The 15,568-nt window shown below is 41.6% G+C and overlaps 1 protein-coding gene across 1 annotated transcript in view; it reads left to right on the top strand.

The window, feature by feature from the left end:
* LOC117505394 (B-cell scaffold protein with ankyrin repeats-like) overlaps positions 1 to 15,568 on the top strand; it is a 37,843-nt gene that overhangs the window by 6,774 nt on the left and 15,501 nt on the right. Inside the window, exons 4-6 of the mRNA XM_034165040.1 lie at positions 504 to 646; positions 2,804 to 2,918; positions 4,417 to 4,613. Coding sequence (XP_034020931.1) covers positions 504 to 646; positions 2,804 to 2,918; positions 4,417 to 4,613 — 455 coding nt within the window. The remainder of the gene's footprint in view (positions 1 to 503; positions 647 to 2,803; positions 2,919 to 4,416; positions 4,614 to 15,568) is intronic.

The raw sequence follows: 15,568 nt of genomic DNA, 5'->3' as shown, positions 1-15,568 counted from the left end.
AGCCAGCACTGAAATCACTGAGGGACAAATAGTGAGTTTGGGCATCCTTTGATCAGTTTGTTAAGCTGCTTGAAGAGCTGATCCTTTGTGTCTTCAGATGAGGTTGGGGTGGGGGCACAGACAACGAGAAAATGGGAGGGAACCTGAAACAGTGCTGAGACAGATGAACAGGTGGTGCTCAGTGCTCCATGAGGGAGGCTCTACTGCAGCCATGAGAGTGTTCTGGTTGTCAAATCGAACACGGTGTTATTAATTATTCAGTCTGTTGTACTTAAACATGCCCTTTGTGATGTCACAAGGCAAATATATTAGAGAAAAGACAAAAAGAAAGCTAAGAAGGATATTCAAGAAAAGATAAAAAAGGAAGAACTTCAATCACTTCAATCTTTCCTGACCCAAACACCACTTCCCTACAAACCAGCGTTAACGTCTACTCATTTTTTGAAGATATGGTGCGCACAAACATAAACAAACATATAAACAGGAGTGATTGTCGTCTGCAGATTTCCCAGCGGGGAACGTACGTGTGACTGTCTACAGTGACGGCGTGCCAATCAGCAAGGCACAGATACAGTACTACAGCAGCGTGGAGGAGATCGCTCGCCTCCTGTCTGGGGTTGCAGATCCTGTGGGCTTCATGTGTCAGGTACAATCATTAAAACTCCAATTTCACTTCACATTTTAACTGTGGAACATCGCCTGAAATAAATCAATATGAAGTAAAAAATCCAATGAAACCAAGTCAATATAATGAATGAGTCCAGCTTTTAAGTGCTCACTCAGAATGGTTAAATGATTACACGCTCCTTAAAGAAGACCGTGGCAACACTTTGAACTTGTGCCAATATATTCAAATGACTTCAGTCAATCATTGATGTTACCGCAGGAGACACATTTGAATGCTGTCCTCTATTAAAGTAACTCTACAGATACTTTGAATGCCTAAACAAACACACACGAGAAGAACAGAAATCCATTAAGGCCCAACAGGCATCGGGGCTTTTTTTTTTTTAACTTCTTCATGACAACAAGAGTTTTAGAGGTAATTATACGAGACAGAGGCTTTTGGATACATTGCAGCCAGCTCTCAATGGGTCAACATCACTGCTGCATTATGAAAGAAGCTGATTGGACAGATTTAGTGGTTTGAACTGCAACAAAATACCAGAGCAGATGATTTAAGCAGGCTGTTTACATTCAAAATCAAGAAATGCAGATGAATTTCAGCACACAGAAAACACCGATAATTGTTTTTTTACACCTGCGCACAGCAGCAGAACCTGCAGGATACTGTTTTCGATCCTGTGCGTTTTTCCATCCATCCATCCATCGAGTTTTAATCAGATTTGTACCAAACTTGGTGGAATGATTGATGGTCAACCAAGGACAGAGTGACTTTATTTCGAGAAAAAAACATCTAAATTTTGGCACAGTGCTTACACCGTGTGTGGTATAGGGGATATTAAAAGTGCTTATTTCAAGGAACTGGTTACAGATCTTACTACATATACTATTAAACACTAATATGAAGTCCTGTATCAACTGTGGAGTTTCTAGAGTGTTTGGCTTTGTGACTATCCTGGATGAAGACAAAGATCCAGGCTTGCAGTGACTTCCTGGACTCGGGCATCAGAAGTGCGCCTGTATTCAGCACATTCATGTTTCTGGGTCTTCTGCCTTCAACATCGAGAGAAGTCAGGGAAGAGCGTCTGGAGTCATGAGTTCACTGGACAGAGTTTGTGATGCTGATAAATTTGCAAACGAAGAAAGGTCCAAATCATTGAGTCCTGATGCTTCTTGTCTTACTGTATTGTTGTGAGACGTCAGACCTTGGATGCTAACCAGTGTTTTCAGGCAATAATTAACCGTTTTTGGTACGAGGTTTCTTTAGAGGATACTTGGGTATCACTGGAATGATTTTGTGTCAAGCTAACAGTGATTTAAGGAGAATGGGATGAGCTCAAATGATGATCACTTACATTCTGAGGAAGCATCAGCAACAATATTTCAGCCATGTGACATGTTCCACTGGGCTGAGGCAGATAGCTGGGTACTCTCAATAGGAGGGAATGGGCCGCGTTGTCTGCTTGGGTGGGTGCCATCCAGGACCAGTGTGGTGGATGTATGTAGCGATATGGAGCGTCATTGCATGCTCCCAGAAGTGACCTGACCTGTAGCATAAGTCAGCTGTATCTTGTTCACATCATATTTGACTTTTGGTGATCTTGGATGAAATCTATTGGAAGGGTTTTGTGTTTGAGAAAGTTTTCATAGAATTTATCAAACGGCCTCAGATCACCACCTATTATTGTATCACTGAATCACAAAGAAACAAGACGCATGAACCAGTGTAGGCCACAGGTTTTGCAATCTCTTGGTGTGTGAACCCTCCATTTAATTCCATTCAAAGTCTTCTACAACGTTTTGAGATATCCTCCTCATAGACAGACAAAGGCGGGTCCTGAGGCGGTATTGCCTTACAATTAATCAAGCGTTACAAAGACATGAAGTAAACAGCATGTTTTGTACCTGCAGATATTTATGCATTTAAAGTCTCCAAAACTAAGCTAAGCTTCCTTTCAGGCTTTTCAGCTGTGAACACTCGATCTAATTAGGTTGGTTTTGCTGAAGAAGCAAAAGTGAGCACTGCCAAAAGAACAATTTGCCAAGTGAATTTAAAACCCTCTGGCAATGTAGGAGTCTGGCGTGTGGCACCGCTATCACGGCTTCCTTTTGCCGTCAGCGTGCCTCTGTGTATTAACATCATGCTTTTTGTGAGTCTGACTGTGTGTCTCAATGACAGGCTCTTCGGGTGTCCTCTGCAGAGACGCTGGACCACAAGTTGTCCTCCATGTTGTTGAAGAGGATGCCCACTGGTGGCTTTCAGGGACTGCAGTGTGAAACGACACCTGAAGGAGGTACTGCAGATATAGAATCTTAGGATTTCAAGAATGTTTAATATAAAATCCCAACTGTATTTTACCATAAAATGAAGATTAAGAATAAATTTTGCACCACATGGCTCCTTTAAATACTTTGTACCATAGCAGCATGTGTACATTTAATTTTATATGTATTTGTTAATACCGTTATTGTAGGTTTAACTACGCTATTATACTTTATATACTTATTACCGTTTTTGTTTGTCTTGTTAGCTTGCTCGGTACGGTTGGCTTATTAATGGATAATTTAGCTCTTCTAACTATAACTAGCTTATTTTCGTTATTTAGAATTTCATTTTACATGGTGTAGATTTTTAATTATTCATCCGTTTATGTGTTCTTTAAAAGATATCAACATATAGTACCTAAGTTCTTAGGTTTCCATTTGATAGCATATAGATTATGCTTTTAATTTTCCTATAGTGTGCTAGCAGAGTTACTTTAGATGGATACCAATACACATTACATCATAGCTTCTGTTTCTATAATAAAATACCAAATTTATAGCTTTTTTTTTTTACTACTAGTCTACATACTAAAATACCAATACTACAATCTTCTCCTGTATTAATATTTAGGTTTTAAAACCTACTCTTGTATATTTATATAATACCATATTTTTTGTATATGTTGTTTATTACCCTTATTATTTAATTATCAGTTATATATATGATGTCTTATCTTTCTTATGTCTTATTATTATATATATCCTTTTTCTTTAGCCACTTGGGTGGGTAGAGAGAGTTCCCACAGGATAAAAAAGCTTTTCAACCTACCATCCCTGGTTCTCAAGACCAGGCACCTAAGTGGCTCAACTCTGCTCTTTTCTACTCTTCTATTTTACTCTTCCTTTTTAGATATACCTTAGTATACTAGCATAGTTTCACCTTAGAATTGGAATATAATATATAAGATATACCTACTGAATTTTCATGTCTATACTCTTTGCCTCCAAGCAAAAAAAAAAAAAAATTCCTGTATATTTGTGTTGTCAATTGTGTCAGTAGCATGGCCCAAGCACAGGGTCACCCCTTTGAGTCTGGTCTGCTTGAGGTTTCTTCCTCAATATTATCAGAGGGAGTTTTTCCTTATCACTGTCCCTGTGAGCTTGCTCTAGCTGTGGGTAAGGTTAGACCTTACTTATGAGATGCACCTTGAGGCAGCTTTGTTGTGATATGGCGCTATATAAATGAAATAATTAAAATTATTTCATTCTACTTTTTACTCTATTTTACTTTACCTTTTATTTGTTGTATTGCCTGTTGCAATTGTATTTTTATTTTCAATTTATTTATTTACGATTGGGGGTAACTTGGTGCCCATTTTTTAAATATGTACAGCACTTTGGTCAACTGCTGTCATTTTAAATGTGCTTCAGAAATAAAGGCTGAGTTTAGAGTTGAAATTTTATGTAATAATGTACGTTTCTCACGTTTGAAATGTGTTGGTCTTTCATGATAAATGTCCTCAGTAGAGCGCCACCATACAGACGTCCCCACGCTTCTCCACTTTGCTGCCCATTACGGATTCAAGAGTGTCTCCAGTCTGCTACTGCAGTGTCCTGGTGCCGAACGAGCACTGTGCACAGCCAATCGCCGTGGACAGACGCCAACTGATATCGCCTGGCGTCACGGCCATGCAGAGCTTCACGACTTACTGAAGAAAGCACTGGTAACTGCTTTCTCTTGGATTTCTCCTGCACCTTTGTGTATATTTTTGGTTTAAATACAGTTTTACACTATTGAGTACCCATACACTGAAGATGTTCCTTCAAATACCAACCGCTGATTTGGGAGTTTCATTCAAAGCATTCATATTGTGCCAATCAGCATTTAACGTTTGGGTTTCATGTTAAAAACCCTCAAAGTTCCACAGTTTTGACATGTAGAAACTACCCTGCTATATGCCTAATCTTGCCTCAAAACAGCCAAATGTATACTTCCATAATATAGGGTATATAGGAAACAGGATGCTGAGGATGGAGGCACCAGGCAAGAGGTGAAGGGGGATCCCAATGAGGAGGTTTATGGATGTGGTGAGGGAGGACATGCATGTGGTTGATGTGACAGAGGAGAAAATGTTGAGGACAGGGTGACATTCATGAAAGAAATTTAGAGCAGGTGTGCTTGACATTGCATGTAGCTTGAAATTATGTTTGTTAGTTTCTTTCATTTCCAAAGCCTCGGAAAAGACTACGCCTGCTCGCAAAGACACTCTGTAACATCAATTACCTCACGAAAGAGGTGTCCAATATCGCTTCTATAAAGACAGTCCTTATCTAATTGAAGCTCGCCGACTCTAAATGCTAGTTTGTACTTTACTTGCTGACAGATGAGGAAAAGTGCACAAACAAAACAAAACCACATGATGCCTCTCGAGATCTCAAAGGCAAATTCCATAACTAGAACTAGTCTTTGTGCAGGAAGAACTGAATGATGAGCACAGAAAGATGAAGCCAGAGTGTGTTTTTGGGGGTTGACCTCTTTGCCCCTTGACACTTCATGTGGCGCAATTAGTGCATTTACGTTGCTCTCCCTCTTCTTCTCATCCTGGATACTTGTGAGATTCCTAATGGAATACCCCAAAGGAGGCCGTGTTTATCCAAGCATGCACAACGGCTCACATACATACAAGCAATTAATGCAGCCACTAACGAGATTCTCTTTTATAATGGCTGGCATTTTTTCCTGTTAGTGTGTACAGGAGCTCTGGCTTCTCAGTGTACAGGTACAGTGACACAGAAGTGGCATGTTTGGCACTTACTAATGACAGCACTCCAAATTTAACAGGCAGCCACGCATGCATCCACACGGATTTATGCGATAAACCTGAAGGACATGAGCATCATCATGTTCCGTGCAATGCTAATTTCATCAAGCATGGAGAATACTATCATGAACAAAACACCGCACAAACAGAAGTCTACCAGAGTCAGAGGAATCTGGTGGGTGGGAAGGCCTTTGTTAACTCTGCTCATGCTGTGTATGTGATTCTTGCATGTGGAGATTCCAATCAAGCCACCGTTGTTTGAGACGACATGAATGCAACAAGGTGGAATCCATAATGAAAATATGTTCCTGCTAGTTTGGCGAGTGTGGATTACCCTTTGACCTCGTAGAGTGTCTGCCTCATAAGTAAAGAGTTCAGTGTTCAAATCCCATTGGGAGCCACAAAGAAACATCACTCAGTTCCATGTAGATAGAAGAAAAGTCATTTCTGCAAAGATAACTGATAAATGAATTGAATAGCATATAGAGCCTTTGTTTGCTTTATTTTTGCCAAATTATGCTATATCTTTTTTTTTATAGATCCCCCCCCCCCCCCCAGCTATTACCTTTATTACACTGGTCAACATGATTTTTCTCGCATGGAGTTTTTCCAACGGATTTAGGGTAATTTGGGGGCGCTGAAACTGACTCGGGTGTTAGTTTTTGCCAATCATATGTTTTTGAGATATGAAAACATATTTCTCGTATCAAGCACTGGAGCAAAAGCTGCAGTTTTGCACATATGGCGGCGATCCTATGTGCGCTCTGATTGCCTGATTACCGGTCAGATATTTTCCAATCTCGGACCGGTTACCATGACAATTAGTCCGCAACGCGTATTTTCGTTACAAACCAGGAAGCTAAAAATACGATTAGACAAATCAAGTTGGACATGAACATACTCCATAAATATCTAAACAGCATTGGAAAAAACACACTGATTGAAAGCTTACCAGCTAACGAACGACCAGACCATCTGTTAAGCGAGTGGAGATGAAGAAAGTGAATGAGTCCAACACCGTCAGCAGCATATTCATGTAATACTGTAAGTTTGCGTGTTTTTATATATGTATACACACACACACACACACACACACACACATATATACATATATATACACACACACACACACATACACAGTGAGGAAAATAAGTATTTGAACACCTACCAAGAATTCTGGCTCTCAGACCTGTTAATTTTTCTTTAAGAAGCCCTCTTATTCTGCACTCTTTACCTGTATTAATTGCACCTGTTTGAACTTGTTACCTGTATAAAAGACACCTGTTCACACACTCAATCAATCACACTCCAACCTGTCCACCATAGCTAAGACCAAAGAGCTGTCTAAGGACACCAGGGACAAAATTATAGACCTGCACAAGGCTGGGATGGACTACAGGACAACAGGCAAGCAGCCTAGCATAAGACAACAACTGTTATGATTATTTATTAGAAAGTGGAAGAAACATAAGACGACTGTCAATCTTCCTTGGTCTGGGATTCTATGCAAGATCTCACTTTGTGGGGTAAGGATGATTCTGAGAAAGCTCAGAACTACACAGGAGGACCTGGTCAATGACCTGAAGAGAGCTGGGACCACAGTCACAAAGATTACATTAGTAACACATGATGCTGTCATGGTTTAAAATCCTGCAGGGCAGCAAGGTCCCCCTGCTCAAGCCAGCACATGTGCAGGCCCATTTGAAGTTCACCAGTGACCATCTGGATGATCCAGAGGAGGCACAGGAGACGGTCATGTGGTCAGATGAGACCAGAATTGAGCTTTTTGGAATCAACTCCACTTACCATGTTTAGAGGATGAGAACAACCCCAAGAAAACCATCCCAACCGTGAAGTATGGGGGTGGAAAAATCATACTCTGGGGTGCTCTTCTGCAAAGGGGGCAGGACGACTGCACCGTATTGAAGGAAGGATGGATGGGGTCATGTATTGCGAGATTTTGGCAAACAACCTCCTTCCCTCAGTAAGAGCATTGAAGATGGGTCATGGCTGGGTCTTCCAGCATGACAATGACCCCAAACACACAGCCAGGGCAACTAAGGGGGTGCTCCGTAAGAAGCATTTCAAGGTCCTGGAGTGGCCTGGCCAGTCTCCAGACCTGAACTCAATAGAAAATCTTTGGAGGGAGCTGAAACTCCAAACCTGAAAGATTTGGAGAAGATCTGTATGGATGAGTGGACCAAAATCCCTGCTGCAGTGTGTGAAAACCTGTTGAAAAACTACAGGAAACGTTTGACCTCTGTAATTTCAAACAAAGGCTACTGTACCAAATATTAACATTGATTTTCACAGGTGTTCAAATACTTATTTGCAGCAGTAACATACAAACAAATTATTAAAAAGTCATACATTGTGATTTCCAGATTTTTCTTTTTAGATTATGTGTTGGGGAAAGTGTAGTGACACGGACCCACAACAGGGGGCGCAAATGAACGGTCAATAGATGAGCCAAAAGGTAACAATTTAATGTTGTGAATGTGCACAACGAGTATACAGACAATCTCAGAATCTGATTATAGTCAATCCACAAAGGCGACGTGTGGGCAGGCTCGAGGATAGAAGACGTCTGTCCTGAGAAGAGCCGGAACCACATGATTTCCGCCGCCACAGAACCCGGTGAATACTGCAGCAGCCAAGTCCCGAATTCCCAGGTGATCACCGTCCCCGACTGTCGGATCTGGTACTGCTGGCGAGGAGCACAAACAGTGAGATGTGGGTGTGTGCACACCCAGTAACAAAAACAGTCAGACGGTGGAAAGTCACCTCCACCTCTAATCACACACTCGTGCAGCTCCTGTCAACCACTTATCTGGTTGGAGTGTGAAGCGAAGCCGTCGCTGATCACACCAAACGCCAATCCCACAGATAAGGAAACACTTACAGGAAAACGGCTGCAAAGAAGTTCAGACTATTAGTCAGTGTTAAACACAGCAGAGAATATTACCTTCACAGGTAGATGATATCTCGGCAATGAGGTGGAGATGACGTCCGGTCTTTATGGAGTGAGATGATGTAGAGTAGATGGGTGACAGCTGTCAAGAGATAATGAGTGACAGCTGTCACCCCCGGTTGTGTCCGTGGCGGCAGCGCCCTCTCGTGCCTGAAGCCCGCACTTCAGGCAGGGCGCCCTCTGGTGGTGGGCCAGCAGTACCTCCTCTTCTGGCGGCCCACACAACATTATGTCTCTCAGCGGATGTGCACCTAAGATGAAAATTTCAGACCCCTCCATGATTTCTAAGTGGGAGAACTTGCAAAACCGCAGGGTGTTCAAATACTTATTTTCCTCACTGTGTATATATATATATATATATAGCCATATAATAAAAGAATTATTACAGCTTTTGTCATTTTGTGGGTGATTAGTGGCGTCAAACTCTTGAGTGAATGAGCAACTTTTATGTAATCCATCAATAAGGAATATGCAGAATGCAAAAAAATGTGATATGATAGAGGAAATCTGAGCTCAGATTTGGATTCAGCCCCGTCCATGCACAACACAGTCCATGCAATAATTTTTTTTTTTGATCAGTGTTATTTTTGTAGAATCGACTTTCACTTTCTTAGTCATAATAATGAGATATGTAAAATGTTACAATTTGTAACTCAGTAAAAACACCCTGGAATAATGCCTGGAAGCTTACTACGATCTTTTACATAAAAATGTCAAAATTCACACTTCTTGCAGTGACTTGTTCCACGATAAAGGAATTACAAAAATTACTGACTTCTAACCAAAATTTGGGGCAAACATTTCTCCGTGTAGTGCGGAGCTGCTTTTCCAACCAGGGGTGACAAGGGGAGAATAAGGAGAAGGATTCTATGGGCCCTTGAATGACAGGGGTGTTGCCCAGTAAAATTTATTTTCATGGTGTGGATATCCCTGGCGGTGCCCCTGTCTCCGACACTACATGCAAGAAAGGCATTACGCTAGCCCGATTTATTAAAAGGGTATTTTTCAACCAACTTTCTTGAATTGGAATTGTAACTTGGCAGACAGCAATAAGATACTGGCATCACATCTAATCTGGTTTGTCCCTGTTGCTGGGGCAAATGTAAATAGCTGAAAATTTTTAACCTCAATGACACTCTCACAGCCACAAGTGAAAGACTTTCCCATATTCCTCTCAACATTGCATTTACTGTCTGCTGTGTACTGCAACATGTCAATGCAGTATGAGAAATACTTTTTTTGGACTCATCTGTGTTGCATCTGTGGGGAATTGGCTGTCATGACCAGTCAACAAGCCGTAACAATGGTGTTGAAAAGGGTAGTGTCAGGCATGGTGTTGGTGTGGCTCATAACAGGTGGACACAAATGCGAGTTCTCACCAGGGATGGAGTAAGTAAAAGATTTAATCGTCAAAGCAAGCAGGGAGTCAGTAAAAAGGTGATCCAACAGTGAGGCAACGATAACAGACAGGCGATAGGCTGAGGCATGATTCAACAGACAGGCACAGGTCAAAATACACAGCGAGGAGGCAATCAGAGACAAAGACAAACTCAAAGTTGGGGACAAAGCAAGGTCAAAAATCCAGCAGGCAAAAAACAGGGCAAAGGTGAAGGCTGGAGAGTGACATGAAATCAACAATCTGGTGAGGGACTGTGAGACTGTGAGGGCTTAAATACCAGTGGAATAATCAGGGTGAGAAATGAGGAGCAGGTGTGCAGAAGGTGCTGGAAGGGGGAGTGACCGGGGAAGACAAAAATAAGTGCAAGAGAGTGCAGTGAGGCAAAAGCAAAGTGAACTGGGTAAGATAACTAAGTGGCTGAAAATCAACGGCGCAAAGCATGTTAAGTAAGTGACAGAAGAACTAACAGTGAATAATGTGATGTATTCCAGACAAGCAATAATGCATGAGCAAAACAAAAGGGGAAACAAAACTAAGAAATAATGTGACTAATCCAAATAGCAGGAAACAAGATCATAATATAAGAAATGTGATAAACAGAAATAAAAATAAAGGACCAGGAGTGAAAAAACAACCAATTACAGAACAAATAACCAATAGATAACCAAAGAAAGAATCTGTGACAAAAGTGTAACATAAAGAAAAGCAATGAATAAGTGAATGACTGCAAACTAAATAATAAGGTAAAGAATGAAACCAGTGACTAAATAGTAAACAAAGCAAAGCAATAAACAGAACCAAACTGAGACCAGCATGATAAAGTATAAACTAATGAAAGGTAAAACCAGAAAATCAAAGAGGAAATAAGGCAACGAACGAAGACCTCACCCCTGAGCCGGGGCTGGGCATGACAGGTGGATGTGCTACTTATCAGTAGAATTTATTTTTGCCTACATTTGAAAATGCCAACAGATTTGGATAAGAACCTAAATTCAACTAAATATGTGACATTTCTGACCTAATGTTAAATTTGGGAATACCAGAGGTGGGACGAACTCACCATCAAGTCATCAATCTTCAAGTCCCAAGTCAAGTCTTGCGTCATAATGACCACCAAGCCTGACGTGGGAATTGCAGATTGATGACTTGAGAATGACTTGACAGTGACTTCGTCCCACCTCTGGGGAATATCATCCTAAACAAAAATCAGTTACTTAAAGGATTGTGAGTTCTCTCATGTAAGTTGGGATTGATGGGAAAATAGTTGCAGAATTTGTTGTAAATAGCCAAGTGAGCAGTTTAATTGTCCCATAATGCTTCCTGGCTACCTCTTTTTGAACTTTTTTTTAAATCTACATCTCAATGGGAGACAACCTAAAACATACTGAAGGGATCAGGCTGCATAGATTAAACTTTTTCAGAAACTGCCAAATTCCTGGTTGTGTAACCTACTGCTATGGATACTGGACATTCTTACAAGGACTTGGCTCATTTGACTACTGACCATCTTAATGAAACTGCTAACGATCGAGTGCAGATGTTGTGAAAAGTGTGATGACACGGACCCACAACAGGGGGCGTAAATGAATGGTCAATGGAAATACGAAGTAACAATTTAATGTTGTGAAATGTGCACAACGGATAAAGATACAATTCATTACTACGGTCAATTATAAAGTTGGTGTCGTGTGGGCAGGCTCGAGGATAGGAGACGCCTGTCCAGAGAAGAGTCGGGACCCACACGATTTCCACCGCCAACGGATCTGGAACACTCCGGAGCCGCCAAGTCCTGAGTCTCCAGGTGGCCACCGTCTCCAGCTGTCAGATCGGGTACTGCTGGCAGGAAACAGAAACAGTCAAGAGTGGGTGTGTGTGCACACACCCAGTAAAACAGTCAGCAGATGATTCCTGGTGGAGGGAGAAAACACCACCTCCTTATCTCACTACTTCCTCCGGTTATCCGTGCAGACTCCACTTAACAAGTGTAAGAGTGAAGAGTGGAGAACGCCAACTCTTACCACTCCCTCCAACTCGGCAGTCAGTGGAGAAGCTGCAAACTCAAAAGGTACAATAGCTACCAGCTCAGATGTGAAAGACGTCACAACTTAACTTAGCTGAGTCAATAATTACGGCTGAGTGTCTACCTGAATGGTTTAGACGATTTCTCGGCAGAGATGTGGTGTCTTCTCCCGGCCTTTATGGGTGAGGTGTGATGAAGGTGATGAGTGACAGCTGTCAATTCCAGTTCCCGGTGGCGACTGCGCCCTCTGGTGCCTGAAGCCCGCCTTCAGGCAGGGCGCCCTCTGGCAATGAGCCAGCAGTACCTCTTCTTCGGGCAGCCCACACAACAGCAGACTTGTAAAGCCCTATTCAAGGACATGGTTTGAAACTTGGTCCGTACCTTGGAAAACCTTAGAGTCTGAGAGGATGTCTGTGATGTGACCAGGATATTGTGCCATGGTCTTGTTTTAACTTGGGCAGGATTTTCAAGATGTTTGATCATGCCTTTTCTTGGTCAAGTTTGAAATTCCGTGGGATGCATATTAAATTGAGAATGGGGTTTAAGTGTCTAGTAGCTAATGGATGCAAAGGACTGTGCACTAAATTCTGTCTGGTGCACACCAGAAATTAAGGAGAAAAGACATTTTTTGTGCATGACCGTTTAGAGATGCTTCCTATTTTAATGGAAGCTAAAGTTGTAATTTATTCATTTATCACAGCGCCTTTATTTTCTAAGCAGAAACGATCTTCCATTGGCAGAAAGAAAACAGAGCCAGTGTTGGTGCTCTGAGCACGGCTGGCTGCACGCTTGAGTTAATGGGTCATATCTAGGCAACAGGCAGCAGCAAACTGCTCATTCCTTCATTCATGTGAAAATCTTCTGTTTTCCCCGTCTTCACTCATAGTCACAATAACTTAACGTTCTCTGATGCCTTGGATCGACCTGTGGAGAATTACCCCTCGAGGGACATTTTGACACTCCAACAGCTGTTGCAAATGCACTTATCCCCTACCAACACTTCTAATTGAGAGCGACTGCAGATGGAGCAAGGTTTGATCAGATTGCTCGAGTGGGTTCAAGCACTTATGTAGGCCCACAGTGAGCTGACAAGAATCAAACAGAAGTCTCCCCACAGGGACTTCAACAAACCTATAGATGTACTGACCACATACATTTGACACGCTAAAGCAGCCCTGGTTTTAAAAGTGACGCCAGATAAGATCTATACCTCTAAGATCAAGATGTTGTGTTCCTGCTCCTTTCTGCACAGCAGTTCCGTGAACTCATCTGCATTGTTTCCCCCACTTCCAATTTAATCAACCCATGATGCACCAGTGATTTGGGCATCAGTGCAGGAACACTCTGTCAATAAATCCTAGATGGATCGCTCCCCTGTTTCATACCCAGCCTGAATCGCCGCGTCAGACCCACTCGTCTGCCCCGACATCACACTTCTTTGTTAATTAGTTGTGAACTGCACCAGAGGGGAAAGCTGATTTATTCAGAGAAAGCAAAAAGAGAATACAAATATAGAAAACGCTATGTCCTCAAACAAGAACATAATGCTTTCTAATCGTAATTACCCATGCAAAAACACATTGTTATTCAATGTTATTCTGGGCCGCAAATTTGGACTATCACTTGTCATTTCAGCGGAGGCTGTATTCCAACCGAAATGTCACTGTGGTGGAGTTCAGTCAGCAGAAACCATCTGGTTCTGTTCTCATGCTGACGTGGGGTCAAAATGCCACAAGGAAGAACCATTTGGGGGTTCACTAACTGGCTCAGCCTTGATGATGTAGAATAGCCAAGGTTCCTTTAAAGCTTCACTACATAGGATTTAGTGTTATCTTTCCCTTCTTTTGCAATAAGTACTATATCCGATCCTCCACTTCACAACAAAACAGGGTTCTCAAACTCATTAGTCTGCACTAGCAACCAGTAGACCGTGTCAACAGCATATGGGGGAGCAACCAGTGTTCGCAACAGGTGGAGTAAGTATGTCCGTTTATGGCTACTGTATCAATACAGTGGTGCAATCTGGTGGCCATGAGGGGGTCCACTCCCATGTAGATATGAAGGGTTCAGTCTAATATTATGATTTATTGTTGCAGGTACAGTAGCGTTCAGAATAATAGTAGTGCTATGTGACTAAAAAGAGTCATCCAGGTTTTGAGTATATTTCTTATTGTTACATGGGAAACAAGGTACCAGTAGATTCAGTAGATTCTCACAAATCCAACAAGACCAAGCATTCATGATATGCACACTCTTAAGGCTATGAAATTGGACTATTAGTAAAAAAAAAAAAAAAAGTAGAAAAGGGGGTGTTCACAATAATAGTGTGGCATTCAGTCAGTGAGTTTGTCAATTTTGTGGAACAAACAGGTGTGAATCAGGTGTCCCCTATTTAAGGATGAAGCCAGCACCTGTTGAACATGCTTTTCTCTTTGAAAGCCTGAGGAAAATGGGACATTCAAGACATTGTTCAGAAGAACAGTGTAGTTTGATTAAAAAGTTGATTGGAAAGGGGGAAACTTATACACAGGTGCAAAAAATTATAGGCTGTTCATCTACAATGATCTCCAATGCTTTAAAATGGACCAAAAAAAAAAAAAAAAAAACAGAGACGCGTGGAAGAAAACAGAAAACAACCATCAAAATGGATAGAAGAATAACCAGAATGGCAAAGGCTCACCCATTGATCAGCTCCAGGATGATCAAAGACAGTCTGGAGTTACCTGTAAGTGCTGTGACAGTTAGAAGACGCCTGTGTGAAGCTAATTTATTTGCAAGAATCCCCCGCAAAGTCCCTCTGTTAAATAAAAGACGTGCAGAAGAGGTTACAATTTGCCAAAGAACACATCAACTGGCCTAAAGAGAAATGGAGGAATATTTTGTGGACTGGTGAGAGTAAAATTGTTCTTTTTGGGTCCAAGGGCTGCAGACAGTTTGTGAAACGACCCCCAAACTCTGAATTCAAGCCACAGTTCACAGTGAAGACAGTGAAGCATGGTGGCGCAAGCATCATGATATGGGCATGTTTCTCCTACTATGGTGTTGGGTCTATATATCGCATACCAGGTATCATGGATCAGTTTGGATATGTCAAAATACTTGAAGAGGTCATGTTGCCTTATGCTGAAGAGGACATGCCCTTGAAATGGGTGTTTCAACACGACAATGACCCCAAGCACACGAATAACCAAGCAAAATCTTGGTTCCAAACCAACAAAATTAATGCCTCGTAGATGTGAAGAAATCATGAAAAACTGTGGTTATACAACTAAATACTAGCTTAGTGATTCACAGGATTGCTAAGAAAGCAGTTTGAACATAATAGTTTTGAGTTTGTAGCGTCAACAGCAGATACTACTATTATTGTGAACACCCCCTTTTCTACTTTTTTTTTTTTTTTTTATACTAATAGCCCAATTTCATAGCCTTAAGAGTGTGCATATCATGAATGCTTGGTCTTGTTGGAT

This window comes from Thalassophryne amazonica, chromosome 23 (assembly GCF_902500255.1).
Source record: "Thalassophryne amazonica chromosome 23, fThaAma1.1, whole genome shotgun sequence".
In the NCBI taxonomy this organism is placed as follows: domain Eukaryota; kingdom Metazoa; phylum Chordata; class Actinopteri; order Batrachoidiformes; family Batrachoididae; genus Thalassophryne; species Thalassophryne amazonica.
Note: the sequence above shows the minus strand (reverse complement) of the source record. Positions and strands in the feature narration are given on the sequence as shown.